The sequence below is a fragment of the Beta vulgaris genome, chromosome 8 (assembly GCF_026745355.1).
Source record: "Beta vulgaris subsp. vulgaris cultivar EL10 chromosome 8, EL10.2, whole genome shotgun sequence".
Taxonomy (NCBI): Eukaryota; Viridiplantae; Streptophyta; class Magnoliopsida; order Caryophyllales; family Amaranthaceae; genus Beta; species Beta vulgaris.
The window spans coordinates 41,561,253-41,588,662 of NC_079209.1; the positions used below are offsets into that span (position 1 = coordinate 41,561,253).

The following is a 27,410-nucleotide window of genomic DNA, read 5'->3' on the forward strand; positions in this document are numbered from 1 at the left end:
ACATGTATCTTCTCGGGAAAAGAAAGCTTAGATTGTATCAATTAATTGTTACTGATCTAGCAAACACCGTCAAAATTTTAATTAAACATGATGATGCTAGTGGAAGAAACCTTATATGTCACTTAGTATCAGATGCGATTTTTGTAAAACCGCATCCGAAAATCAACCAAAACATGGGAGGGAAATTTGTCAAAAAAAATCGGATGCGGTCCACTAAAAACCGCATCAGATTACAAAAACTGATGCGGTTTGATGGACCGCATCAGATTTTCATAATTTTTTGAAGCTCAAATGTTCTTGTGTGACCCATGTTAACTTAACAAACCCGACCTCTTAGCTTCCCCCTCTCCTCTCAAAAAACCCAAAACTCCTCAACTCCCTCGCCCCTAACCTCTCCTCTCCTCAAACCCTAATCCCTCTCTCTCTCCTCTCCTCACTCAACCCTAACATCTCCTCCCACGGCGCCATCTTTCTAGCCTCACGCAACACTGATGTTATGATTTTATATAGAGTTTTTCTCCCCTACTTATATGCTAAAAGTGATGTCTATGGTGCTCTTAGGAGCCATTGTACTAACTCTCTCCATCTAGTTGTGGTTTGCTGTTTTGTGTTGGATTGTAGGTTTTAGGGAGCTATTACCTACTTTATATCTGTTATATGACCGCTACACTGGATTAGAGAGGTTGGACGCTGAGTTCCAAGAACCCGAGGATGCTTTCCGGGACTTTGAGCCAAAGAAGAGCCAAGAAACGAGTGAATGCTGACCGACCCGATAGGATCAGGGGGGTACAACCCGATCGGGCGAAGAAGCAAGATAAGTGTTTTTGTTGTGGGCTCGATCGGGCGTAGAAAGCCCAGTCGTAATTCGTTGTTCCGCCCGATCGGGCGACCCGACAACGTCGGGCGCCCCTGGTAAATTGATGCGCAGCTGTTGTACTCATAGGCCGCCCGATGACATCGGGCGCCTTTGATTTTGGCCTTGTTTTCCTACGTTGGAGCCCGATTCTATCGGGCGACTTTGGCCCGATCGGGCGACGTTAAGCCACGCGCTTTTTAATGCATACGTGGCTGATTTTCGAGACTTTTTGCTATGGATTTTAGGGCTTGTATAAATAGAAAAATTAGAATTATCAGAAGACATCTTGGTTTTTATTATTAGTTTTCTCTAGAGAGTGTTTCAAGAACCCCAATTTAGTGCTTTTTGATTTCAATTCAAGATCGAACCTTTTTCTTATTCACAAGTTCAATATAATTCGGTAATCTTTCTTTATTACTTCTTCTATTGTTAATTAGATTTTTTTCTTAGTTATTTGCAATGTTTCAAAGTATGAGTTTTTACATGAATGTTGTTATTGTTTTCATGATTATGAGTGAGTAGTTTTATGTCTAGGATTGTGGGGATCTATGTATGCAATGAGGGATTGGTAGATTAGTTTGACTGCTTTGTGTTTCAATTGTTTCCTATGGTTGAATCTTCATGCTAGATTTATAAGTTAGGCCTGATTTATATTTCTATTGTTGCAATACTGAATCTGCTTCGAGAGGAGAGATACCGTATAGGCTTTCAATTATTAGGCAAAGTGACTCTTGACCATGCGAGTGCGGCTGGGTGATCTTTGAGGGAGGTAATGTTTGAGAGAAATTACATGTGCCCGAGACAGTTTGACTTACTAGGTGGTTATTATTCGTCCCTGATGTCCCGAATTGTATGCATAGTGATCCATGATTCTAGTGCTTTATTAATCGATTTATACCTTCTTATTTAGTTCTGTTATTTGCTTAGTTTAGTAACACAACTTTATTCATCTGATTTTGTTAGTGTAAAATTAGAGTTGAGATATAATAATATAACTTTATCCCTGTGGATTCGATCCTGACTTCCCTGACTACTAGTTAGTGGACCTTAAGTTATTTTTGATTAGGTGATACGACTTTAGCCTATCAAACACTCAAATCTAATCCCTCCTCTCTCTCCTCTTCAGATATGCTCTTCCCTCCTCCCTATCAAACCCACGAACACCTTCGTTTGTTCTCGTCGTTCATTGTTCGTTCATGATTAATTGATGTCGTTCATTCACCGTCGTCCTTCTCGTCGTTATTCGTTGTCCATCAATTTATCACGAAGCCATCAATTCGTTTATATCACCAGATACTTTTGTTCCCACGTCGTTCGATTTTTTATCACGAAGCCATCAATTTATCGATTTTTTATTTCGTTTGTTCCTCTTTGTAATTCGTATATAATATAATGAAATTTGTTTTAATTTGTATAATCGAATTTGATTTTTGTTTGTATAATATTTGTATAATCTAATTTAATTTTTGTTTGTATAAATTCGTTCCTCTTCGTCCATTTTTTTAATTAATTTCGTAATTTTTTTCGTATGTATAATATTCGTCCTATTTTTGGTTTTGATACTGCTCTTGTTGGGTTATTGCTGGCTGTTGATATCTCAAGTTTCCTTGCATCTAGAATGATAGTGAAATTGCTCTATCTCTCCCATTTTAGTCAATATTCGAGATAGGTATTCCATACACAGCACAAAGACAGGGGGGGGAGATAGGATCCCCTTCCCTCAAACCTCTAGTGGAACTGAAATAGCCTTCCATCACTCCATTAATCATCACAGAAAATTTGGGTGTTGTAACACACTCCATAACCAGCAGTTTAAATTACAGAGGAAACCCTAGAGCTTCAAGCATCTCTCCTAGAATCTCCCAATTAACAGTATCATAGGCCTTTTGCAAGTCAATTTTTTAACAAACACCCTAGTTGTGTCTGTTTTCTACCATAATGCTTGAGTAAATCTTGTATCACCATTATATTATGGATTATGCTTCTACCATGTACAAACCCCCTGGATTTCCATAATCAAGTCAGGAAGCACTAATCTGAGCCTGTTACAAAGGACCTTAGTAATACATTTATACAATGTATTACAGCATGAAATAGGTCGAAATTTTGTAACATTCTTAGGACATTTTGTCTTGGGAATCAAAGTGATGACAGTTATATTTACCTCCTTCAAGATTCGTCCACTTTGAAGAGAATATATCACAGCAGCAATAATATCATCACCTATTACAGACCAAGCATCCCTGTAAAAGTATGTCCCATATCCATCTGTACCTGGTGCCTTGGACCCTGGAATGGAGAATTGAGCCTTCTTGATCTCATCCTCAGTGTATGGAGCATTTAATATTGTCATTTGCTCCTCTGTAATAACTGGCCCCTCCTACACCAATTGCTGAATCACTGGTGTTTTGCTTGCAATAGTGCCACCAAGTAGCTTCTGGTAGTATGACAAGAAAGAATGAGAGCATGATCCTGGATTGTCACACCAGCTTCCATTTTCATCATATATACTATAAATCAGATTATGTAGCTTCCTGGATCTAATACTCTGATGGAACAAGGATGTATTTTCATCCCCATCCTTGATCCACATAGCCTTAACTTTTTGTGAAAGAAGTTCCACATAAGCTTGATGTGTGATTTTATAACTCTGAGAAGACTCCAGTTCTTCTACTATGTATTCCAAATTACTCGGATTGCCATGTAGTCTTTGTTGAGCCTCCATCATGATATTATATTCCTTCACATCTGCAGCCTGAATATCTGAATAGCCTTCTTTGTTCAATCTTCTCAAGTCCACCTTAATATTTTTCAACTTCTTCAAAACTTGAAACATCCTGGTCCCTTGGACCTCTACCCTCCAATTCCTTCTAATTATCTCCAGAAACTTAGGAGAAGACCTCCACATGGTAAAGTATTTGAATGGGTTTTTCCCTCCACTAAGACCAGGGTGTATTGTCAGCATCACAAGAGTGTGATCAAATTCACCTTCATTATGAAAGGATGCTTCTGCAGAAGGATAAGCATCTAACCATGATTTGTTTGCAACCATTCTGTCAATCTTAGAGAATACTCTATGTACTCCCTCTTGTTTGTTATTCCAAGTATAAAAGTTACCAGATGCTTTAATATCCTGTAAACCACAGTGTATCATACAAGCTCTGATGTCTACCATTTCAGCCTCTCTAACTGGTGCCCCAATTCTTTCTTCAGTATTCATAACACAGTTAAAATCACCACATAGTAACCATGGATCAGATGTCATGATGATCATTCTCAACTCCTCCCATAACTTCATTCTTCTCCCTCTTTCATTGAATGCATATATGAAAGTAACATAGAAACCCCTATCTCCATTGACAGGTTTCAAGAAGCAATGAATAAATTGCTCTAACATTTACAAATGTTCAAGTGAAAGCTTGTAGGTTTCCAAGCTATCATGATCCTTCCTCTATCAGTCATAGATGAATTGGATGTAAAACATCATCCCTGAAACATTCTATGATATAAACTTCCAAGGTTTTGGGCTTTAACCTTGGTCTCTAAGAGGCTAACAACACTAGCTGCACTTGAGTGAATATATTTCTTCACCTACAACTGCTTTCTAGTGTTATTATTGCCTCTTACATTCCAACACAAGAGTCTATCCATTCAATATGGGATGATCTCCCCCTCCCTTGTCTATATCCTCCTTCTCACCAGTTCTGCAATGCCTTCCTTCTTCTTCTATGAGAGCTTGAAAGTGATTCCGTGTACTCATGCAAACTCTTGCTTAATTTCTCACCCTAATAGGCTTCAAAGCTTTTTGAAAGCCTTCTGGATCCATCTCCCCCTAGGTAACAACCTCTGCAACTTGCTGGCCCACTACTTTATGTAAATTTACAACCAATAACTTAAGTATTCATGTGAGATCTATACAAGTAGTGACTTGTGATTGGCCAAATAAAGAAAACACATATTCTCATCTACCACCGTTGATTTGCTTCACCCACCATCCACAACCATTGATTTTCAAAATTTTGTCGTAAAAAATTAAAATGCGGAAATTTTCGTTGAAAACTAAAGCGGCATATGTTCCCGGTTAGCAATGAAATGAAACTTAGAAATAAAAAAAGGAAACCTCTTCTTAATATCTCTATAACCTTTATTCCATTCTTTCTGTATCTCCTTCAACCAGATCTAGGATAAAAATTTGCATTTGTTTCAAGGTTGTTCGAGAAGTGTTTTCTCATTTTTACTCATGATTCATTTGTATGTTTTTGTTTCTTTGCAGTTTAATTTTTCATTTAGTTTATAATTTCATCTGGGTTTCTTATGTTTTGCTTTAATTATGCTTAGATTTGGGGAAACTTAATAGGTTTCTCAAATTTTTGGGAATTTCTGCTGCAAACTTTTTACAATTTTCGATAATTTTGACAAACTTATCATTGGGTTGTGTTTAACTTTTATTATGAGTTTGATAATTACACAGATTGAAATTCATCTGGATAGCTCTCGTGTTTTAATTGGTAGTTTGGTGCATATGTAAGTTTTGTTTTCTTGCTTTTTTTTAGTTTTGGTTTTGCTCACTATGTGTTTGTTAAAATGCTTGAATGAAATTTCATTTGTTTGATATTGGGTTTTTGATGGAAGTTGGTGTTTTTGGAATGACCGTGCTTCCTATTTTCTAATTGATACTGATCATATGGGTATTGTGAATAATGCTTATATATATAGAATGGTGATAAATTGTAAATTCACTGCTTAATTCATGTCTTAATTTCTATTTAATTCCTGAAATATTTTTTTCTCTCGTGAAACTATCACATGTTTGGACTTAACCATTATAGTCTGTAGAAGATATTGAGTCAGTAAATAAAGGAGGACATTGAGTGTTTAGATTGTCGTGTGTGTGCTGCAACCATGCTAATGTTAGCATTAGTTGGTACGTCGTATTTGGTATCCATAAGTATAAGCTCGGGTTCGTTTTCATAAAATTATCCTTACAGTTCTTTTAATCTTTGTGATTGTAGGTGATGTTTGATGAGCATCAGAAATACAAGTATTGAAGACTTGATCAAAAGGCAGCCGAATAAATATTTTGCATATAACTTGTAAATGATTTAACTTTCTCAGTTTATATGGCTAGTCATTATGTGTATTTTACTTGCCTGAGATTATATGTATTAAAACAAAGTAATGTTGGCAATATACAACGTGAAAAAAGTTACATCTTTTGTTATAATCACTTGACATAGTTTGGAGTATTAAGTTGAGTAAAATTTGAGTAAAATTAAATTGAGTTTGAGCATTAAAGCTGTGAACTTGACGTCGCTGAAAATTATCAAGAAATTAAGTTATATGTCATAAATTCAAGTAATAATAAAAAATTATCATGACAAAATTTGTATGTGAATTTTAGTACTGTCATGAATTTGGGTAATATGTGAATTCGATTACAGCTAAAAATCAGTTTCGAACAATTTCAGTTTAGTTCAGTTTCAGTTTGAATCAGTTCAGTTTATTCAGTTGCATATTCAGTTCAGTTGATCGATCAACTTTTCAGTTTTTCACAATTATTTTTAGTTACAGTTTGTTTCTGTTTAGTTGCAGTTCAGTTTTGATTTTTCATTTACAGTTTATTTCAGTTTCAATTCATTATTTTTGAGTTTATTTCAATTATAGTTACTTCAAATTCAGTTGTTTTAATTCAATTCAAATTAAGTTATTTTAATTCAACCAACAGTTTATTAACCAAACTAATACCTCTATCGGTGATACTTTGATGACTAAAATTAAGATATTGACAACTTTTCTTTCATAAAGAAGAAAATAAAATAATGGCAACTTTATTCAACATTCATTGCTATTTGCTGACACTGAAAACTTAGACCCCAAATTCATTCCAAAACAAAGTCAAAGGAAATGAAGGAATACCTTAAATTTCTCCCGTTCTACTTTCTAGTGCACATCACGCGTAGAGTAGAAGTATCATCACTCTTCTTCCCCTCCTTTCTTTAACGCGGCATCGCCACACGATTTCCCTTTCCAAATTCACACCCTACATCTTCCCTTTTTCCCCTCTTTCTTATCATTGACAATTTTTTAAGACAAACCCTATCAAAATCTCAGTTTCCACAATCTCAAATCACTCTCTCAATCAAAATTTCATCAATTTTTTCTTGGTTTTTTCTAAAACAATGTTTAGAAGTTGTTTTGGTACGTGTTTAGGAAGAAGAAATGATGGATTAATGTGGAATATTGACTTAAAACCTCATTCTTCAGGAGATTATTCAATTGCTGTTGTTCAGGCTAATTCTTGTCTTGAAGATCAAACTCAGGTTTATGCATCTCCTTCTGCTACTTACGTGGGTGTTTATGATGGTCATGGAGGTCCTGAAGCTTCTCGTTTTGTTAATTCCCATCTTTTCTCTTTCCTCCATAGTAAGTTTTTGCATAAACCTCTTTTTTAATTTGAATATCATCAGCTTTATTTGTGTTCAGTTGTGCAATTTAATTGATTTATGATAATGGGTTTGTGTTAGATTTTGTTTTGGGGTTGTGTTGAGTTTGATATATTAGGTGAGGGTTTGATTTATTTGGCTGTGAAATCATTTGGGGTTTTTGTTAATTTGGCCAAGTATGAAATTTCAATCGTTTATATGCTTTGGTGTAGTGGTGCTTCTAGATTTTGTGTTTGCTTTATGTTGAATTGACTGCTTGCTGAGTTATTGTTACTTTTTTGCTCTGTTCCCCCTTAGCACTAGGATGATGATGGTTTATGGTTATCTCAGAATTCACATCCGAGCGCGGTGGATTATCGGTTGAGGTGATTAAGAAGGCATTCTGTGCAACAGAGGAGGAATTCTTGCGTTTTGTTAATCGCGCATATCCATCCCAGCCACGAATTGCGTCGGTTGGATCATGTTGCCTTTTGGGTGCAATTGCGAATAATGAACTGTTTGTTGCCAATCTTGGTGACTCGAGAGCAGTGTTGGGGCGAAGAGTTTCTGTTAGGAAAAAGGAAAGTGTTGTAGCTGAGAGGTTAACGACTGATCATAATGTGTCAACTGAAGAGGTTAGAAAGGAGGTTGAGGCACTTCATCCCGATGACTCACATATTGTTGTATACACTCGTGGAGTTTGGAGGATTAAGGGGATTATACAGGTAATTTTCTGTTCTTTGCTTTTTTTTTTTTATGTTGCTGTTATTCTAACTTGTTGAATCTTGCCTATGGAAAATCCTCAAGCCTTCCATTTGGTAATTTTTGATATTAGTGTTTTTCGAAAGGAATTGGTCATCTGGGTGTTTTTGTATACTTAACACTACATGTTTGATTAGGTTTAAGCATAAATTGATGTCTTTACATACATACTTTTGCATTTCAGTCAACTTATACTTCTCTGTGGTGTCGCATATGTCGTCCTTTATATATTCATATCTATCATTTCTTGAGGTTCTCTTCGAGACTTATGGAAGTATACATCTCACCTCCCGAGAGTTGGCTTCTGCAGGAGTGTCTATGGGTGGTGGTTGTATGGTTGTCTTCTAAAAGCAGAACAATGAGGGTTGATAGGTGCATGTCATATTGAGCCGGCCAACAAGGCAACATTTGTCTTCTTTTTTCCTCGTACGCGGGTACATTTTAGATTTGTGATCCAGTGTCGTCAGTCTTTCTTAATGTGGACAGGAATTGTGTGGTGACGTTGCATTTGGCCTTGTGCGGGAGAATCATTTGTCTCTGGTTACTTGCAAATATTGCTATAGCTGTGTGTGTGTGCTTGTTTTGCAAACAACACTCAATTTATGATGTGGTTGTTACTCTGGTCTGAATGTCCTTACTGCTTTACCCATAGCGTTATTTGATTTTTCGGAGTAATCTAGGATAAACAGAATCTTTGCTTTGCAACTTGAACCGAAGATGCTTGCAAGAGGATGCACAGGATGGAAGCAAGTCTTTCAACTGTTCTGTAACCTTTGTGTCGATGTCCAAGGAGTCAGCTTATGCATTTAATGGCAAGTTGCCTTGCAATGCTCTTTAATCATGCAATTAATTATTAAAGAAATTTGGTGGTGTATATTTATTCTTTTGGTTGGTGTTGTTATTTACCTTTTAGTCTTATGTCATTTTTCCTTCTTTTTTCACAGCTTTTGCTTATTTCTGTGGTGGTTGTTCTATTCTCTTCATGTGCAAAGAATCTGAGTTCCTTATCTAGCTATATACATCTGATGAAGATGCTTAAATTGATCAACTTGTCTGTTTCAGGTATCAAGGTCTATTGGAGATTTCTACCTGAAAAAACCAGAATTAAGTAGAGACACTGCACTTCCGCATTTTGTCAACCCTATTCCTTTAAGACGTGCAGTAATGACAGCTGAACCATCAATAATTCGAAGAAAGCTTGAGCCAGAGGACTTATATCTGATATTTGCATCAGATGGTCTTTGGGAACAGTTGTCTGATCAAGCTGTGGTGGAGATAGTTTCCAGAAATCCCAGAACGGTGAGTTTAAATAACCTCTTCTCTATGATTCTGTACTGTTATGCAACATATTGTTACATCTCGTTATAACTTTTTCACCACAATAAAGATCAATGTTGATTTTTTTTGTTGGGTGAATTTGGGGGGGGGGGGGGGTGCAGGGGATTTACTGGTGTAAGGTAAAATGGAGAATATGCGAGGAAATGTAGAGTGAAGGCCTAAATTTGAGTGACGACTAAGGTTAATGAACAAAGCATAGCTTTTACAAAACTGAAAGTAGACTACCATATTATAATATAGAGACAATAAGGTTGTGTTTTCTTCAATTGATTTTACTATTATTTTGATTTTGGAAAATAGAAATGAATAATCCCAGTTTTCATCTACTTCTCAAAATAATCCCAACTCTAGATTGTTTAAGAGTAATCTCAAGTTTTAAAGCGACATTCTCAAAATAATCCGCACTTATTTTTCTTGCTGTCACTAATTCATTTTTTGAGTCTACTGTATTCGGAAAATTACGAATTCAGATTATTTTTTGAAGGTACTCTCATCCATGTGATTATTCCAAAATAATCCAAAGTTGGGGTCGTTTTAGAAAGTTGGGATTATCTAAGTCAATCTTTCTTTTTGTTTTTGGTAAAAACTGTTTTGAACTTAAAATTACTAAGATCGATTTTCGCTGATACCTAGTGTTTTTGCCTCACAAACACCGACATTTACTGTTAAAATCTATTTTTTTAATTAACCTAGCTGATCCTCTACCAATTAAAGCTGTGTATGCCTAATTAAAACTGAATTTTGTTCAACAATGCTGGTTTTCGCCAAATCCGATTATTATAAGTTAAGAAGAAGAGAGCCTAATTATGCTAGTCACTACAGATTTCGGCTGTGTGAACATTAGAATGTTTTTTTTTTGAACATTTGAACTTAGTACTCATTCATGATATGTTCTGCAGGGAATTGCCAAGAGACTAGTGAAGGCTGCTCTTCAAGTAGCTGCAAAGAAGAGAGAGCTTAGATATAGTGACATAAAAGATATTGAGAGAGGCATAAGGCGTCATTTCCATGATGATATCTCGGTAGTGGTACTGTACCTCGATCAACACAAGAGCAATGGCAGCAATGCTAGATTCAAGTCGTCTGCTGTTAGCTACACAAATGCTCCTGCTGATATCTATTCCTTCAATTCAGATTCAACGTAGAGTACTAGAGTAGTACTCATAATAGCCGAACTTTTCACTGACGATTGGCTGGTAGATATGCGTTGATAATCGATGTGCTTAAGCAGAAGATATTTCGGTAAGAGGGAAGGTAAAATTGAACAAAATACAATAGTGATGTAGATATTAGGTTACAGAAAAGTTCCATTAGTACATTGGTTTGTTTTTTTTTTGGTCTTTTAGCTTTACTATGATGTTATAATGCCCTTTATAAGAAAGTATAAGTTAGTCGACTGTTACACTGACACATACTTCTTGCTGGAGAAATTGTATAATTTTCTTAACTGATCATGTATTGCAAAAAAATGTATAAAACGGGTTTAGTCACATTTTCATAAATATCATCCTAGTGCTCTAGGACGACTCGCAGATAATGTTATAAATTGTGCCACTGCTGTGGAGTGTGGACTTGAGAGAAATCTATGAAATTTATTCTGAATGATGAGCATAAAATTGGGCATAATGGCTTGCATATATCCCAAATCCAAAATCATTTAACCGCCTAACATGACCCAAACAGTCAGTCCACAGGTTACTAGGTTAGCCTGCATCTAAACTGATTTTTTACGCACCTATATCCAAATCCGTTTTCAAACGGATTTATATCTGACTTGGATTCGACGGGTTTGGAAAAATAGGACCTAGATATGGATACTACATATCTTGCGAATCCAACACCTAAAACAGGTCCATCCGTAATTTATATTCCTATTTTATCTACTTTTCCATATAAGAATATTTTTCAAAGCCATTGAACCTAAATTCATTTCGCTAAGAATTTAAGATCATAAATCAATTATTAGCATAATTATGAATAATATAAGGTTTTCTTTCACAAGCTAGCATAATAATCAACTAGTTCCTCACATTCGGTTTTCTTAGTTGATATATTAGCATGGTGTGTTGTAGGGGTTATTTGTTTATTTTATTTTTTTTGTTAACATTGTTGATTTTGTGTTTCTGTGAAATGAGATCTTTCAATACTATTATAATATATTTGCTACGTTCTTTTTCTATTACAACAATTACAACTTTGGGTAGTTTCATCTATTGGAACCGCTTCACTTTTGGTAAAAAAAAAAACTATATAGGTGACAAATGACAATATTGCCTAACTTTTATGTTAATAAAACCATCTTGCCTCATAAAGTTGCGTTTACTTCTATAAAGATTTACTTATTTCCTATTCTAGTTAATTAAAGGGGTACCTCTATGCTAAACTATCCTTTTTTTTAGTTTCCTTAAACACCATACCCAAACCTATTGTTGCAATAGAAAAAAAACGCAATAAAGTATTATTATACTCTAATTTCTATATATAATATTTATATTTTCTAATATTCGATTGACTATGCACCTAAGTCTATTATTAAATGGTATCCCAATAATTGGTATGACTAACGATAGCTTACACAATTTTAACATGAAGGGCATGTTCTCTTCGGCATATAACAAACCGAACTGAACTGATTACAAATGAATTGAATTAAATTATAACTAATAGTAATGATAATAATTTAGCTATCACTAATCAATAAATATAAATTGATAAATAAATAATAGTAATAACAATATTAATATAATAATACAATAGAATATAATTGTGTGATCTTATGGTGGATTACTTTTAAGTTAGAACTTTTAGGTATTTTTATGTTTATGAGGATTTTATATGTGGAATTTATTGTGGAACTTATGTAGTTTATTGTTGTAATATGATTGGATTAAGTATTGTCGTATTTCATGTGTTTGTCTAAATCAAATTGCATTAAATGTATATGTGCCTATGTCGAATGGATGAAGTTTTGGTGCAACAAAGTTTGACGCGCGTATAACATTAAATGAGCTGAGGAGACTGACAATCCAATTTGAATGTGTGACGCCCCTATCTCTAATAATCATATTTAAGTTAATTAATCCATTACTAGCAGCGGAATTTAAATGGTCGCGGCGCTACTGCCATACTTTCCATTCGGAAAAATATAAGGCAAACTTTCTTTCGTGAAACTAAACATGTTACAATCATTGAAATCATAAGCAACTAGAATATATAGTTATAATTAAGTAAGCATAAATAAATGTGCAGTTATTGTTAAACTGTGATTAAATGAGTTCATGTTCAAATGATTAGAAGTTAGATTACATAACCAACATAGTTATCATAATTATATTATAGTTGACCATCCTCACTGCTACGCCATTCCATCACCTTCATCAGTACCCCAAACCAAAAGCAACACCGTGAGCTGAAGCTCAGTAACATATTACCCAATATTGTAAATTCATTTCAATTTATTTTATTTGCAAACAGGAAGAAGAGAATATAGTAAAACATATTACAAAACCATGATACAATAATATAAACAATGATAAGTGGCATCTTGATATTTCATAAGTTTCCATTATCTTTTCATCTTTTAACATGGTAACTGGCTAGTATAGACTTGCGGGACGTCTTCAACCATCCGATGATCCTCAAGGAGCCCAAATCCCTTGTGGGATACCCTACTCGCACCAAAATAGAGTAGTAACATAACATATGGTACCCCTCAAGGAGCTTGGCTCCCTTGTTGGGTGTATGGCGGGTGCGAAGGTACGTGCACGACCGAAAAATAGATAATAAGGGTAACATCATACTGCTAGAACCTCTTTCACTTTCATTTATCATGTTTTGTTTAATTAACATTCATCAGCATAAGCCTTATGTCTTTCATGAATCATACTTGAGCACCGATAACTCATAAGCTCATAATATAAGTGAAAGTATTGGGTCAGACCGTCTGACCCAATATTCTCGTCAGACGGGCTGAGCCCAGTACTCTAATATACAGCAACGACGGCAGTCTTACTACGCTAAATATGCTCAAACTTTGATCTGAATTCTCAAGGTTAAGACTTAAGAGGAGAAAGAAAGTGAAGAACAACAAAATTGAAAGCATCAAAAGTTGAAGAACAACAAAATTGAAAGCATCAAAAAGCATCAAAAAGTTGATTTCATCAATCGTCCTCCAGCAACCATAACCAGAAACATTGGCATTCCTACGACCCAAAAAAACCCAACACACAGGTTTGCATTTGTGCAATATCTCTACCCTCAATCCCTTCACACAACCATTAGAGATGAGAATGGAAAAGAAATTAATTGCTCAAGGATTACAGTATATCCAGCAAAATACGATACAGCCACAATCTCTAACCATCAAATCAGAGATTAGTGTTTGAGACACTACCCCTAAATTGCAGAAGAGATGTTGTAAGACACTACCCCTAATGGCTCAACTGAAACAATTTTGTTAAGCTGGCAGAAGAGGAATGAAGAAGAAGGAGAAAGTGAGAGAAAGCAGAGGTTAGTGTTTTGTTTTCTTTTCAGTTGGACTTTGTTTTCTTTCAGTTGGACTTTGTTTTCTTTTCAGTTGGACTTTGTTTTCTTTTCAGTTGGACTTTGTTTTCTTTCAGTTGGACTTTGTTTTCTTTCAGTTGGACTAACTGAAACAAAATGAAGACTACCTGAAGAAAAATGAAGACTACCTGAAAAAGAATAAAGACCAACTGAAACCCAAGTAAGTCTAACTGAAGCACAAAAACCAACTGAAAAAGAAGAAGACTAACTGAAAAAAAAAAGACTAACTGAAACAAAATGAAGACTACCTGAAAAAAAATGAAGACTACCTAAAAAAGAATAAAGACCAACTGAAACCCAAGTAAGTCTAACTGAAGCACAAAAACCAACTGAAAAACAAAGAAGACTAACTGAAAACAAAATGAAGACTACCTGAAAAAAAATGAAGACTACCTGAAAAAAAATTGGAACCACCTGAAAGTCGTCCGACCAAGATTATGGCCGGACGAGTCCGACACAATACGTTCTCTATAAGTAAACATGTATGAAAAACTCATTCATATAAGCAATTTAAGTTTCGCACAATTCACATAAAGAATCATATTACACAAACCTTTAATCATAATTATAAACATCATTTCACACACATTTCAAAGGGTATTAGGGGTGTTAACAATAGATGTTACCTCGATTCCTGCTTAATAACCATGAAAGTCATAAAAAGCTTGTAAAATCACTTCCTTTGATCTAACCAAGAATTTAAATAACGAAAGTATACATATTTGTTTACTTTAGTACGTAAGTAGATGTAGCTTTTACTTTTTATTTATTAGTTATTAGTTATTATAAATCGAGAACAAGAAATCGTATTGATAATAAATAAGAAAATGTTAGTAAGTTAGAATATCAGTAGAAAGTCATAGAATGTCCAAGTCCTTGTCTATAGTGTCACTGTCCTCGAAAGTAGTCATAATGTCCATAAGTCAATCTCGGTCAAAAGAAATATCATAAGTCAATGCATTTATATGTTATTATCACTTCCATAATCATTTAAAGTATCACTTATGAGTTATGATTTGGTGATTTACGAATTAAGTTAATCAAAGTGAAATAGCAACAACTTTATCATTACTAACCATTTTATAGATAATTGTAATTCATACTATCACAATATTTAAGGTTATCATTTATGAGTTATGACTTGGTGATTTACCAATTACTTCATCCGTTCCATAATATAGTGCTTACCTTTTTTTTTTTCACTGGAATTAAAGAGATTGAAGGAAATAGTAGGATTGTAACATAACAATTTAATGAAGTACTTTTTGTCTTCGAACTAATCCGTTTATTTTATTTTTCCTTTTAAAAGCCAAAAAGCAATAAACATTTTCTTGGAATGGTGCAAAGCAATAAATAAGAGCACACATTTTGAAAGAAAGATAAAAATATTTTGGAAAGTTTGTGCTAAAATTAGGGATAAAGTAGTTCAAACAAATTAATAAAAAAATAAAGTAGGCAGCATATTTTGAGACACCTAAAATCGAATGTAAGCACTATATTATGGGACGAAGGGAGTAAGTTAAAAGTGAAATAACAAATTTACTATTACTAACCATTTTATAAATGCATCTCATATTATATAGTTTGTCTTGTAAGAGACAACCTACTTTTAGTTTAAAATTAGGCACGGCCCAAGCCCAATATTCAGCAGAGAACATGCCACATTTTTTAATATAGTGACTAGTTTAATCTATTTCGTGACCAGCTTCTATTAAGTAATGACATTCTATAACCTATTCAGTGACTAGTTTAATCCATTTAGTGACTAGTTTAATCCGTTAGGTAAGACTACCGAGTTTTTTTTTTTTTGAAATTGTCTGTTGATAGTTCGAGAATCAAGAAAACAAATGAAGGAAAAGATAAGGGATGACTAGGATTGTATTAGGTTAGAATGAAATGGAATGGGTTTGTTAGAAAAATTCAGTTTTAAGAATTCGTCTTATTTTATGTTAAAAGTTAAACTGCCTATTCTAATAATTTCTGCATATTTTATTCATATTATATGGGAGGATAAGTAACAACAACATAGTAGCAAAGCATGTTAAGGAAATACCCCAACATAATGCTAGGGGTAAGGATCGAACCCCTGACCTCAGAGATTTAGAGGGGAGTGCTCTACCACATGAGCTAGTTCCTCATCCTTATATATATATATATATATATATATATATATATATATATATATATATATATATATATATAAAGATTAAGAAATATATTCAAAATATGAAACGAAATTCAATAACTACAAAAATTTATCAGCAAAAAAATGTGATGAAAACTTAAAACTAAGAAGGACCCAGCTAGGACCCATGAACCCGCTAGACCCATCGGATCTGGGTCTGAAAATTCTAGACCCAGCAGATCTGGGTTTGTGAAAAATAAATAGGTTTGGGTCTAGGTGGACCCGACCCAGACCCGCCCCATTGTCATCCCTATTTGGTAGTTGTTGCTTTTCTTTTTTTTTTTAAGTAAAAAAATATTTAAAGTACTACCTTTTCACTTGTGTATAATCTTCTACTGCGATCTTCTCGCCTATTTCATAATATCATGTTTATGAATTTTATTATTGAATGAGAAAAATAAGTATTTTTTTTATGAAATATTTTAATATTTGTAATAAATATAACCATCCTTACGTAAGTCTTATATATTAAGATCCAACATATGCACTATAAGGTATTATAATAAAGATTAAAACAATTCTACAATGACAAAAACATTCATTGATCGTATTTTTATTGTCTAGTTATTGCCTAATATTTTCAATGTATGAAATCCATTCCAAGGGTTGCATACATTATTTTTCTTTATAACATTTAAATAAACAAATATATATTTTAACCATTAAAGTAATTAATAAATTTTTTTTATCACTAAATAAATGTCCTAGGTCATTTTGAACAATTTCAATATCTACTAACACCAAAACACTTCTATTTTCAATTACCAGTTTACCACTTTGACAGCTTAACTCTAACAACTACTATTACCAAATATTTATACTTTGAATTACTTCATTTCAATTTAGTTATGACACTTTCATTTTGGGTAATAACTTCTCTCTATCTCTTTCCTATCAGACCCTTTTATTTTCTTTCTATATCTTTCTCCTCTCCAAAAATTGTCTAGAAATCCGTGATTTTAAAAGTGTCACAACTAAATTGAAACCGAGGAAGTAATACTTTGACAGCTAACAACTACTCCCTCTGTTTCAAAATATAAGGCGCGCACGATGTTCGAGGTCGAACTTTGACCGTTAATTACTCTCAATTTACGTGGATAAAAAATTTAAAAAATTAATGTTATTGTAGTATTTTTAAGGACGAATACAACGGTATAATTTTTATACTATATTTTTTTATTATATTATGAGGGTTATTTATGATCAAAACAAATTTTCGTAAAGCGTGAATATCTTATATTTGAAACGGAAAGAATACTAGATGATATTTAATAATTACTCAAATCGCTAACAGTTACAACAATAATTAATAGCTATTAGCCTATTAACCTAGTACAGACGTTACTCTCGCAAAAAAAGACCCGATTCATTCAAAAATGAAAAACCTTTAAAAGTAAATCATATTGCAGTATAAAAAGCAAGTGCACAATCAAAAGCCCATAAAACGAGCCCAAACAACACCCAACCCCCGTTTTTATTTATCCATCTTAAAAACTCTAAAAAACCCTACTTTCCACTCATCGTATATAAACATCCCTACCCTTCATCTTTCCCTATTTCCCTTCTACCGGACTACCGCCTCTCTCCCTCTCAAACCCTAAAAAATTCTCTCTCCTACAAACCGAAAAATGGGTTCCATTTACCAAACTCGGTCGACTCGTAAAGAAAAAGAAAATAACCTCCGTAGAACAGACACATGACAAGCACCAGGTGAGAGTGATACAAGGAATTAAATTTACCTTTCAAGGAATAAAGTAAATATTTAGATATCGGGTGAAATGTTTAGATAACTTAGGGATGGCATGAGTTGGGTCTGTAGTGGGTCCATCCATACCCAAACTAACACTCATTAATTTTGATTTCGACGCAGATTCATTCTAAAAATCCGGACCCTTACCCATATTCAATAGATAAGGCAGATTACGAGTCCAAGATTGGTCTCAAATTTATTAGGAGCTACTATTGTTTTTTTAACCCGCAGTATTTTTAGAATCTTAATGAAAATGATAAAAAGACCAAAATAATAGTCTAATTCTCCAACAAAACATCTTAATTAAAACATCTACATTACGTTGACTCAAGTCACGTTCGATAATAGATAAATTGAAAAGTGAAGGACTTGAACATCTCAATGGCTGCATCAAAAACTAAAGGTACAAAGTTTGATTACTCATACATATATGCGTATGTTTGTGTAAAAAAAAAAAAATGGGTTTATTATGCGGGTATAGTTCGAGTTTGAACTTGAATATATCAAACCATAATCCTGAATTTTATCCTTAGAACCACATCCGATCCAAACCCAATGAGCCTCAAAATTCTAGACCCGTGCCCTTGAAAATGGGTCGATTCAATTTGATCTAAGCCGGATTTTGTTAGTTGGGGTCCATGCCCATCCTTAGTAGAACTTTAATATATTCCAATAGCCACGCGTAAGTCCAGATAAGTTCGAATAAGTACAAACAAGTATAGACAAGTTCCAATAAGTCTAGATATGTCAAATTCGAATAAGTACAAAGAAGCACACCTTAAACGTACATCAAATAATCATATTTCTTACCATAAGAAGATTTTGTTTTACTCGAAAAAAAAGCTATTTTGTAACAGTTACAAATAAAGGTTGTTCATAAGTTACTAAACCGTTATTAAAAGACACACCATATTTCTCTATTTCACAACAATTGTGACTTTTATTATTTTTAGATTTCCCCCAAATTTTTAGACACTCTGTCTCAGGCTTGTAAATACTCTTCCTCAAAATTTTGACAAATTTCCTTTATTTTTCCCAAAAATAAACTGTATAATTTTTTAAAAAATAGAGTTATTACATTGACCAACATATGAATAAAAACATATTGCCTTTGAATTTTTTTTAAAACATTACAAATTCAAACTTGAATATATTTCAATTTCAAACAAAAAGAAAGCCACAAATAGCTTAGCAAAAGATGGGCAATAGGAAGAAATTTTTTGCCACGTTTAATAAGTAATACCTATTACTGCAAAAGCATTCCTAACATTTAAATTCCCTTTATTAAATTTTCTTTTTCAACATAAATTTGCCACGTCATCAGTCCCTTCACCTTGGAGGAAGAAAAGGCTCTTTTGTCAGTTATATTATGGCCGAAATTACCACTCTGCCCCTGAGATGGGCAACAACCCGCCCATCTCGGGTATGGGAATATCGCGGCTCCATAAAAAGAGTCCAAACAACACCCGGTTTTATTTATCCTCTTTAAACCCTACAAACCCTAGTTTCTCCATCATATATAAACCTCCTCACTTCACCTTTCTCATATTTCCTTTCTATCGCCTCATTTTCTCTCTCAAATCCTGAATAACTAACTCTCTCTCACAAACCCTAATTTCAATCATGGCAGAAAGGGGCGGCGGCGAACGTGGTGGATTCGGCCGTGGTTTCGGCGGCGACCACGGTGGAAGAGGCGACCGTGGAAGAGGGCGTCGTCGCGCCGGTCGTCGTGACGAAGAAGAAAAGTGGGTTCCAGTCACCAAACTCGGTCGACTCGTCAAGGAAAAGAAGATCATCTCTGTAGAACAGATCTACCTCCACTCACTTCCCATCAAAGAACACCAAATCGTTGATGAACTCCTCGGAAATCTAAAAGACGAGGTAATGAAAATTATGCCTGTTCAGAAACAAACACGTGCTGGTCAAAGAACAAGGTTTAAGCTTTTGTTGTTGTTGGTGATGGAAATGGACATGTTGGTCTTGGTGTTAAGTGTTCAAAAGAAGTTGCTACTGCTATTCGTGGTGCTATTATATTAGCAAAGTTGAGTGTTATTCCAGTGAGACGAGGTTTCTGGGGAAATAAGATTGGGAAACCACATACTGTTCCTTGTAAGGTTACTGGAAAGTGTGGGTCTGTTACTGTTAGGATGGTTCCTGCACCACGTGGTGCTGGTATTGTTGCTGCTAGGGTTCCTAAGAAGGTGTTGCAGTTTGCTGGTATTGAGGATGTTTTTACTAGTTCTCGTGGATCTACCAAGACTCTTGGTAACTTTGTCAAGGTAATTTTTTTTGTTTGTTGATTTGTGAGTTTTTTTCGGTATGTTTAATGTTTTTTATGGGTAATTTTCTTTTTTGCGTAAATTATGGAATTTGTGTAGTGTGTTTTTTTTGGTATGTTGAAATTTGAATCTTTTAGGGTTGTAATTTTTTTGTGCGTAAATTATGGAGATGTGTATTGTTTATGATGGGAATTGTGCGTAAATTTTGGATTGTGTAGTGTGTTTATGATGGGAAGTGTTTGGTTTTTTAACTTTTTTGTTGGTTGATTTGTGATTTTTTTGGGTATGTTGAATGTTTTGGATTTATGTATTATGGTGGTTTTTAATTAGGTTTTTATGGTTGTATTTTTTTATGCTTAAATTATGGAATTGTATAGTGTGTTTTTTTTTGTTTGTAGTTGTATTTTTATATTATTTGTATTATCGTCGCAGAAGGTGAAAAGTTAATTGTAATGTAGGTTGTTATTGATATTGGGTGATTTTTGTTGTATTGAGTAATTATGTGTGATTTAGATAAGTAGGTTGCTTGTGTTGTACCCCTGTTATTAAGGTGTTGAGTGTTGTTGGAGTTCTAACTCATTTACAGGTTGAAATCTTTTAGTGTGTTTCTAACTTTATTCTAGAAAAAGTTTTGAATTTGGAGATTTCATGTTGTATTGTTCTATGACTTTGAACTATTAATATGATGATGTGTTTTATTCATGTTAATCTATGGACTTTTTGTTTTGGGTGAAGCATGAATGTTTAAAGTTGGTTATACAATGGTCATTATTAAATGACTATATTTGTATAGTACTATCAATCTGATTGTGGCTTGCGGTACGACTCTATGCTCTACGATAGGTTTGTTCGGAATATATAAAGTGACTTGGTTTTGTAACTTCATTTGCTGCTCTGTTTTGTTGAGCATTCTGTTTTCAGTTTAAATCATTTACCTGTGTTACACTTTCTTCTGTGCTCTTAAGGAATATGTGAGTGTAATTTGATGCCTGGTTGTAGGATATGATGTCTTTTGTGTCCTAGCTTTAGAAATGTGAATGTTTATCGAATTCTTTGTGTAGTGTTCTTACTTGACCTTTAAAGCAATATTTGTGTATCAAGCTTTATATCTGGGAGGATTATTTACATGACCTTCATGTGTGCTGGATCTGAAACTTGCTGCTGTACACAATTTGTAGATCCCACTTACTCCATTATTTGAAGATATGGGATAGTTTCTTTGATTTCTATTGTGGTTAATCTTCTAGTTCTTTTTCTTCTGCTGTATTAATGCCTGGCTTTTTCATTGATTGGAAGTATATGTAATGGTTTTGCTTTTACAGGCAACCTTCGACTGTCTGTTGAAGACCTATGGATTCCTGACCCCTGATCCATGGAAGGAGACTCGCTTCACCAAGTCTCCATTCCAAGAGCACACTGATTTCCTCTCCAAGCCAACTGCCAAGCTGACATTGATTGAGGATGTCGAAAGGGTTGAAGCCTAAGTTTTTCTATCTAGATGAGTCAGCAAAGAAACTTTTTATAGGTATCTGAGTTAATAGGTTTATTATTATGGATGCTTTGGTTTAATGTCTTGCCCATTTTGCTGAAAAGAAACCATCTCATCTCGCAGTTTTGTTTTTATGCATGGATATTTGTACTCTTTTTTTAAGGTTCATATAAATGCAACTCTTTATGTTTGAAGTCTTCAAGTTGCTAATTGAGAACTAGTAATCGTTTTTAATCACTTTGTTCTCAATAGTAGGTTTTAAAGTTGTATTAAAGAGTCGTCATACTCGTCAACATCGTAAGTTGAGGTTTTCCGAAAGTAGCAAACTGTGATTGTTGCATTGTAGAAAACTCTGGATTTGCATTGGCGAATACTGGCAGCCAAAGATATAGAAAGTGGCAGGGTGATGAAGTTTTGAGAGGTTTGGCCAGGAGGAAAATATTTTCATGGGAAAGTTGTTTTCTAATTTTTCCTTGTCTTATGGAGGGAAAGCATAGCTTCCTCTTTCTCTTTCTCTGCTCGTCATCTTCGTTTAGCTATTTTTCTCTAGTTTTTTGGTGGGAAAGCAGGGAGCCTGAATAGTGGAAAATTAATAAGAAATTGGAACTGTTGTCTGTTGAACTAAATAAAACCGAACTTCCTGATGAACATACTACCTGTACTAGTAAGCTGCGACTTGGATTAAGGTCCTTTGGTACTAATTGCGAAAACCTACAATGAGTTACCTTTGCAATTGGGCCGTCAGCACATCTCTGTTGCCCAATTTGTTAAGTATTACTTCTGCAACCGCCGTATATAGGAAATTATATTATATTCCCACAAATCAGCAATTAGCTAAGAAGAAATTAATTATCATATGTAACTATTTGCAGTTCTCATACATGGTAAAATTAGGAAAAATTGAAAAGAATAGACAGTTTATGGATGTCAATTGGGTCGGATGGGTGGTGTGGATGGTAGCTCCATACCTGTACTCGTATAAAATCCCCATCCTCGTCCCACCATCCATTGTGGGTGAAAATTCTAGACTCATTCCCACCCCATCAGGTACATATTTATACTCATCCTCGCCCCACCACTTGCATGGGTATCCACACTCACTTTCGCTTCATATTTGCATCATACCCACGTCATCCCCACCTTCACCACTTGCATGATATGGATATCTGCACCCGTTTAGTACTTGCGTCATACCCACATGTATATATTTTGCGGGATAGAAATTTAATCATATATATATGTGGGGCGGGGGGATGGGGCGAGGATAGCATAAAATCCATACCCGTTTCACCACTCATTACGGGGCCCGTCCCCGCCAAAACTCGTCTCGTACTGCCCCGTCCCCGCCAAAACTAGACCAATCCCCACACCCTTTGGGCAATGATGGGGCGGGTCTCCTACTTGACCCATCCCATTGCCATCCTTAAGAAAAGTCTCTATGATGGGTGTTGTTATTTTTTAGTCTCAATTAAGGATTATTTATGAGTGGTCTCAACTATGCATCAATTTTGCCAAAATTGGTTCCATTAGGTCAATGACCTGGTACAATAGGTAAAATGTTTTTTTTTTCGCGACAATTTTTCTTCTTCTCCCTCTACCTCTTTTTCTCTCCTGCACCCTCCTTCCTTATTGGTTTTGGGTTTTTTTTACTCGTCTCCCTCCTTGTTGGTGTTGGAGTCTGTGGTGGTGCTTCTGCCTCAACTTCTCTCCTCGCAGCTTCTGCCCCAAATTCTCTCTCCTCGCAGACTCTGCCCCAATTTGCTCAAATTTACATTGTTGTTCGTATCAACCTAATCAAACAAATCCTCTCTGTAGAATATTATGAATTTTAAAAAGAAGAACTTTCACAAATTGGAGGTTAATTAGGTTATAGGAAGTTGACAACAAATTATAGAGGCCGCCTAAGATGACTTGTGTCCACTAACACCAAATATTTCTAATATTCATGTTTTGAAAGCCAAAATACACTTGGCAAATGATCCACATCCATATTTACAATTCTGGACCAGTTCTTAGGAAATGCTTCTAGGTTACATATAGAAACAGAATCAACAAAGAGAGAACTTCATGGTTTGACGATAAATTGAGGTAGAAGATAAGCATTTTAGAAATTATTTATTTTATGTCCATTTATAGAATCATCAAGTTTAGTAATGCTTGTAGGATGAATCTTTGAATTTGTAATATTATAAGATGGTTAAAGTTGCAACCATTGAGTTGTTCTGCCGCCATTAGCGTTCCCCGTTGTGTGTTGGTGGTTTGCATATAGCCAAAGGGGGTGGCTGGGGAGGGGTGTAAGAGGGGGAGGGATGGTAGGGGAAGGGGGGGGTGTGTGGCAGAGGCGGGAAGGGGGTGGGAGAGGGAGGGGTGACATTGGAGGAAGGTGGTAGGAGAGACAAAAAGAAAGAAAAAACTGATTTAGTTTTTTTTTTGAAAAATTAACTTGTTAAATAGGTAACCAGTCAGTTGGGACCAATTTTGGCAAAAATGATGCATAGTTAGGACCGCTCAAAAATAATCCTTAATTGGGGCTGAAAATGACGGAACCTCATAATTGAAACTGTTCCTATCAATTTTTTCGTAAAATTATTGATAAACTCTTTTAGTGTGATATTGTTGAAGTCTTTCAAGAGTTAAGTTTGTATTAATTATTTCTAACTTGGAACCAAGTAGAAGTCGATTTGGTACCAAATTCTCTGACTTGACTCTAGTTTAGTATTCGCTTAACTTTACGATGCTTTTGGCTTGTTTGAACTCTTTGGACAAGTTCAACAATTGAGACACCAGTACAAATTCGTAATTGATTAGGTACTACCGTACTAGGTAGTTTTTGGTCTAAAAAATTGATAAGGGAAATGTGTTTTTTTAACTTAGAATAAGTTAGGGACTACCAAATCCACTTCCGGATCTAGAACCAAGTGTTCCGAACCGGTTTGGATCTACTACATAGTTTTGTCAGCTCGAGTTGTATTATATATATGGATTCCTTTTGATAGTCAATTGCGTAAAATACTTTCGTTTTTATTGGCTGAAGGCTGAAGTTGTACCATCTTTCTACTATAATTAGTAACTGTTTTTATAAATTCTTTGAGTTAGCTTATGTAGTGTAACTGTGTAAGCAACAATAATCTCTTTCAATTGAAAGTTATAAGTACTTATGGTTTTGATAGGTTTCACTTGTGAATTTTAGATGTATTTTCAGCCAAACATTGGTGCAAAGTTGTTTTGGGGCCCACTAAGGTAAATTAAAGCTGCTAGCTTTATAGAGCAATATGGTTGGTCAAATATAGACTTATGTGCTGATATATCGATAGAAGAAGTCAAATCCGCTCTGTTTGATTTAGCGCCGGATAAATCACCGGGCCCTGATGGTTTTACTCCTTTTTTCTATCAAAAATATTGGACTCTTGTGGGAAACTCAGTCTATAGGGCTATTAAAGCCTTTTTCCACTCAGGAAAAATTCTAAAAGAAATTAATCATACTTTTATCACTCTAATCCCTAAAATTGAAGCTCCTTCTAACCCAAATCATTTTCGACCTATTAGTCTTTGTTCAACAATTTATAAAATTATTTCAAAAATTCTGGCTAATAGATTGAAAGTAGTGTTGGGTCGGATTATTCATCCTTTACAAGGGGCTTTTGTCCCTGAACGACAAATTCAAGATAATATTCTATTAGCTCATGAAGTGTTTCACTCTTTTAAAAATAAAAAAGGAAGAGAAGGGTGGTTAGCGATTAAATTAGATATGGAAAAAGCTTATGATAGACTAGAGTGGAGCTTTATTTTTGCAACTTTTAAAAAATTGGGCTTTTGTGAAAAATGGATTAATTGGCTCCATCAATGTATTACAACCGTGTCCTTTTCTGTTTTGGTAAATGGTATTCCTGGAGATATGTTTTTTTCCTTCTAGAGGTATTCGTCAAGGAGATCCTCTTTCACCGTACATTTTTATTCTATGTGCAGAAATTTTAGCTCGTCAATTATTTCAAGCAAGTTCAATAGATTCTAGATTGATAGGAGTCACTCTTCGTCATTCTAGAATTAACATTCCTTTTTTAACCTTTGCGGATGATACAATGATTTTTGCAAAAGCTAAAGTAGAAAGCTGTCATGCTATAAAATCTATTCTTAACAAGTATTGCTCAATGTCAGGTCAACTTGTCAATTTTCATAAATATGCTTTTCAATGTACTACTTGAGCCATGATTTTGCTTTTCCGGTAAGAGAAGATCGGAATAGACGCATTTTGATGTAGTCTGGACAGAGACGTCATTTGTGGTTATCATGGCACAAATCTCAACAAATCTGTCAAGATGGTCAAGAGGATCCTTATCCGACCCCCCAAAAAATTGTTCTACTTTCACCATCCGATTATATTGAGGATAAATGCTGAAATTTGCAGTAGTGGTGGGGAGTCGAATACCACTTTGAAGAACATAGGAACCCGGATTTCCTAAATCCCTAAAGAGTTTGAATTTTCTTCACCCATTTATGATTCAACTTCACGTGTTGTACTTGAGACTAGTGAAGATGGCTCGGAAGACGGAACCCAAAGACAAATCCCTAATAAAGGATCCCCTTAATTTCTACCCAATATCTTGGCCTAGAATTTAAGTTGATTATTGGGAATGATAAAAGAGTTCAAAATTTGATTTAAGAACATTTGAATTCAAGATATCAAAGTATAAATGTGATAAATATCTATCCTAAGGTCTCAAAACACCAAGATCAATACATAAACTTCTTTAGAACATCATAATCACATTAACAAAACATTTAGACCCTAATCCATACTTTCACCCTAACCCTAGATAAGAAATTATTTACTAATCATGGTTCTAAGCAATTAAACATAAAATCTATGACTATTATAGGGCTAAACATGATTAAGACATGATTTATCTAATAGAAATAACAATTATAAGAATAATATGGAAGAACAAGAACAATCATGAAAAGATGGAATAAAAACTGAAACTTTGAAATTAAATTGAACAAAAAGTACCTTGAATATTGTAGGAATTCACAAACTATGATCTAAGAATCTCAAATCTTTGACAAAATTAATGTGTTTTTCACTCTAGTATGAACCCTATTAATACTCTCCATAGTTTAGAATAATAAATCATAAGTTAAACTAAAACAAAAACTCGTTCTTTTAGCTGCCTCAAAATTCGATTTCTTTTCTGGATACGAAATGTGTGGGTGCATTTGTAAAGATCCACCTACTACTTGCATTTCTTTGTAAAGATCCACCTACTACTTACGGACTTACAACCACTAGGAAGGTCTGACAAAATTCAAGTACTATTACTCATAATAGACTCTATTTCACTATTAATAGCCTCTAACCAAAAACTTGAGTCTACAGATCTCATGGCCTCAGCATAGGTTCTCGGGTTCTCTTTCAATACAAACGCATTGACACCTTGCTCATCTTAATAGTCTTTCTCAGCTAGAAAGGTAGTAATAAAACCAGGTCCAAAGTATAAATATGATCAATATCTATCCTAAGGTCTCAAAACACCAAGATCAATGCATAAACTTCTTTAGAACATTACAATGACATTAACAAAACATTTAAACCCTAATCCATATTTTTACCCTAACCCTAGATAAAAAAACTACTCACTAATCATGGAATCTAAGCAATTAAACAGAAAATCTATGACTAATCTAGGGCTAAACATGATTAAGAGATAAATAATCTAATAGAAATATCAATTATGAGAATATAAGAATGCAGAACAAATAATATGGAAG

General features: G+C 34.6%; 2 protein-coding genes and 1 pseudogene across 3 annotated transcripts; 2 read left to right on the forward strand and 1 right to left on the reverse strand.

Moving 5' to 3' along the window:
• Nucleotides 1-3,236: 3,236 nt before the first annotated feature.
• LOC104901634 (uncharacterized) lies at nucleotides 3,237-4,253 on the reverse strand. Its single transcript, XM_010689224.1, has one exon. It carries the CDS (start codon nucleotides 4,251-4,253, stop codon nucleotides 3,237-3,239), a length of 1,017 nt encoding a protein of 338 aa, XP_010687526.1.
• Nucleotides 4,254-6,774: 2,521 nt separating this feature from the next.
• Nucleotides 6,775-10,880, forward strand: LOC104901613 (probable protein phosphatase 2C 63). Of its 2 annotated transcripts, none has more exons than XM_010689202.4 (4): nucleotides 6,775-7,279; nucleotides 7,630-8,003; nucleotides 9,103-9,339; nucleotides 10,278-10,880. In XM_010689202.4, exons 1-4 carry the CDS (start codon nucleotides 7,036-7,038, stop codon nucleotides 10,521-10,523), a joined length of 1,101 nt encoding a protein of 366 aa, XP_010687504.1. In that variant the 5' UTR covers nucleotides 6,775-7,035; the 3' UTR covers nucleotides 10,524-10,880. The 2 variants fall into 2 exon arrangements, with proteins under 2 accessions (XP_010687504.1, XP_057247110.1); XM_057391127.1 differs by having other exon boundaries at nucleotides 7,138-7,279; nucleotides 7,597-8,003.
• Nucleotides 10,881-19,499: 8,619 nt separating this feature from the next.
• On the forward strand, nucleotides 19,500-21,881 carry LOC104901615 (40S ribosomal protein S2-4-like; annotated as a pseudogene).
• The last annotated feature ends 5,529 nt before the right edge of the window (nucleotides 21,882-27,410 follow it).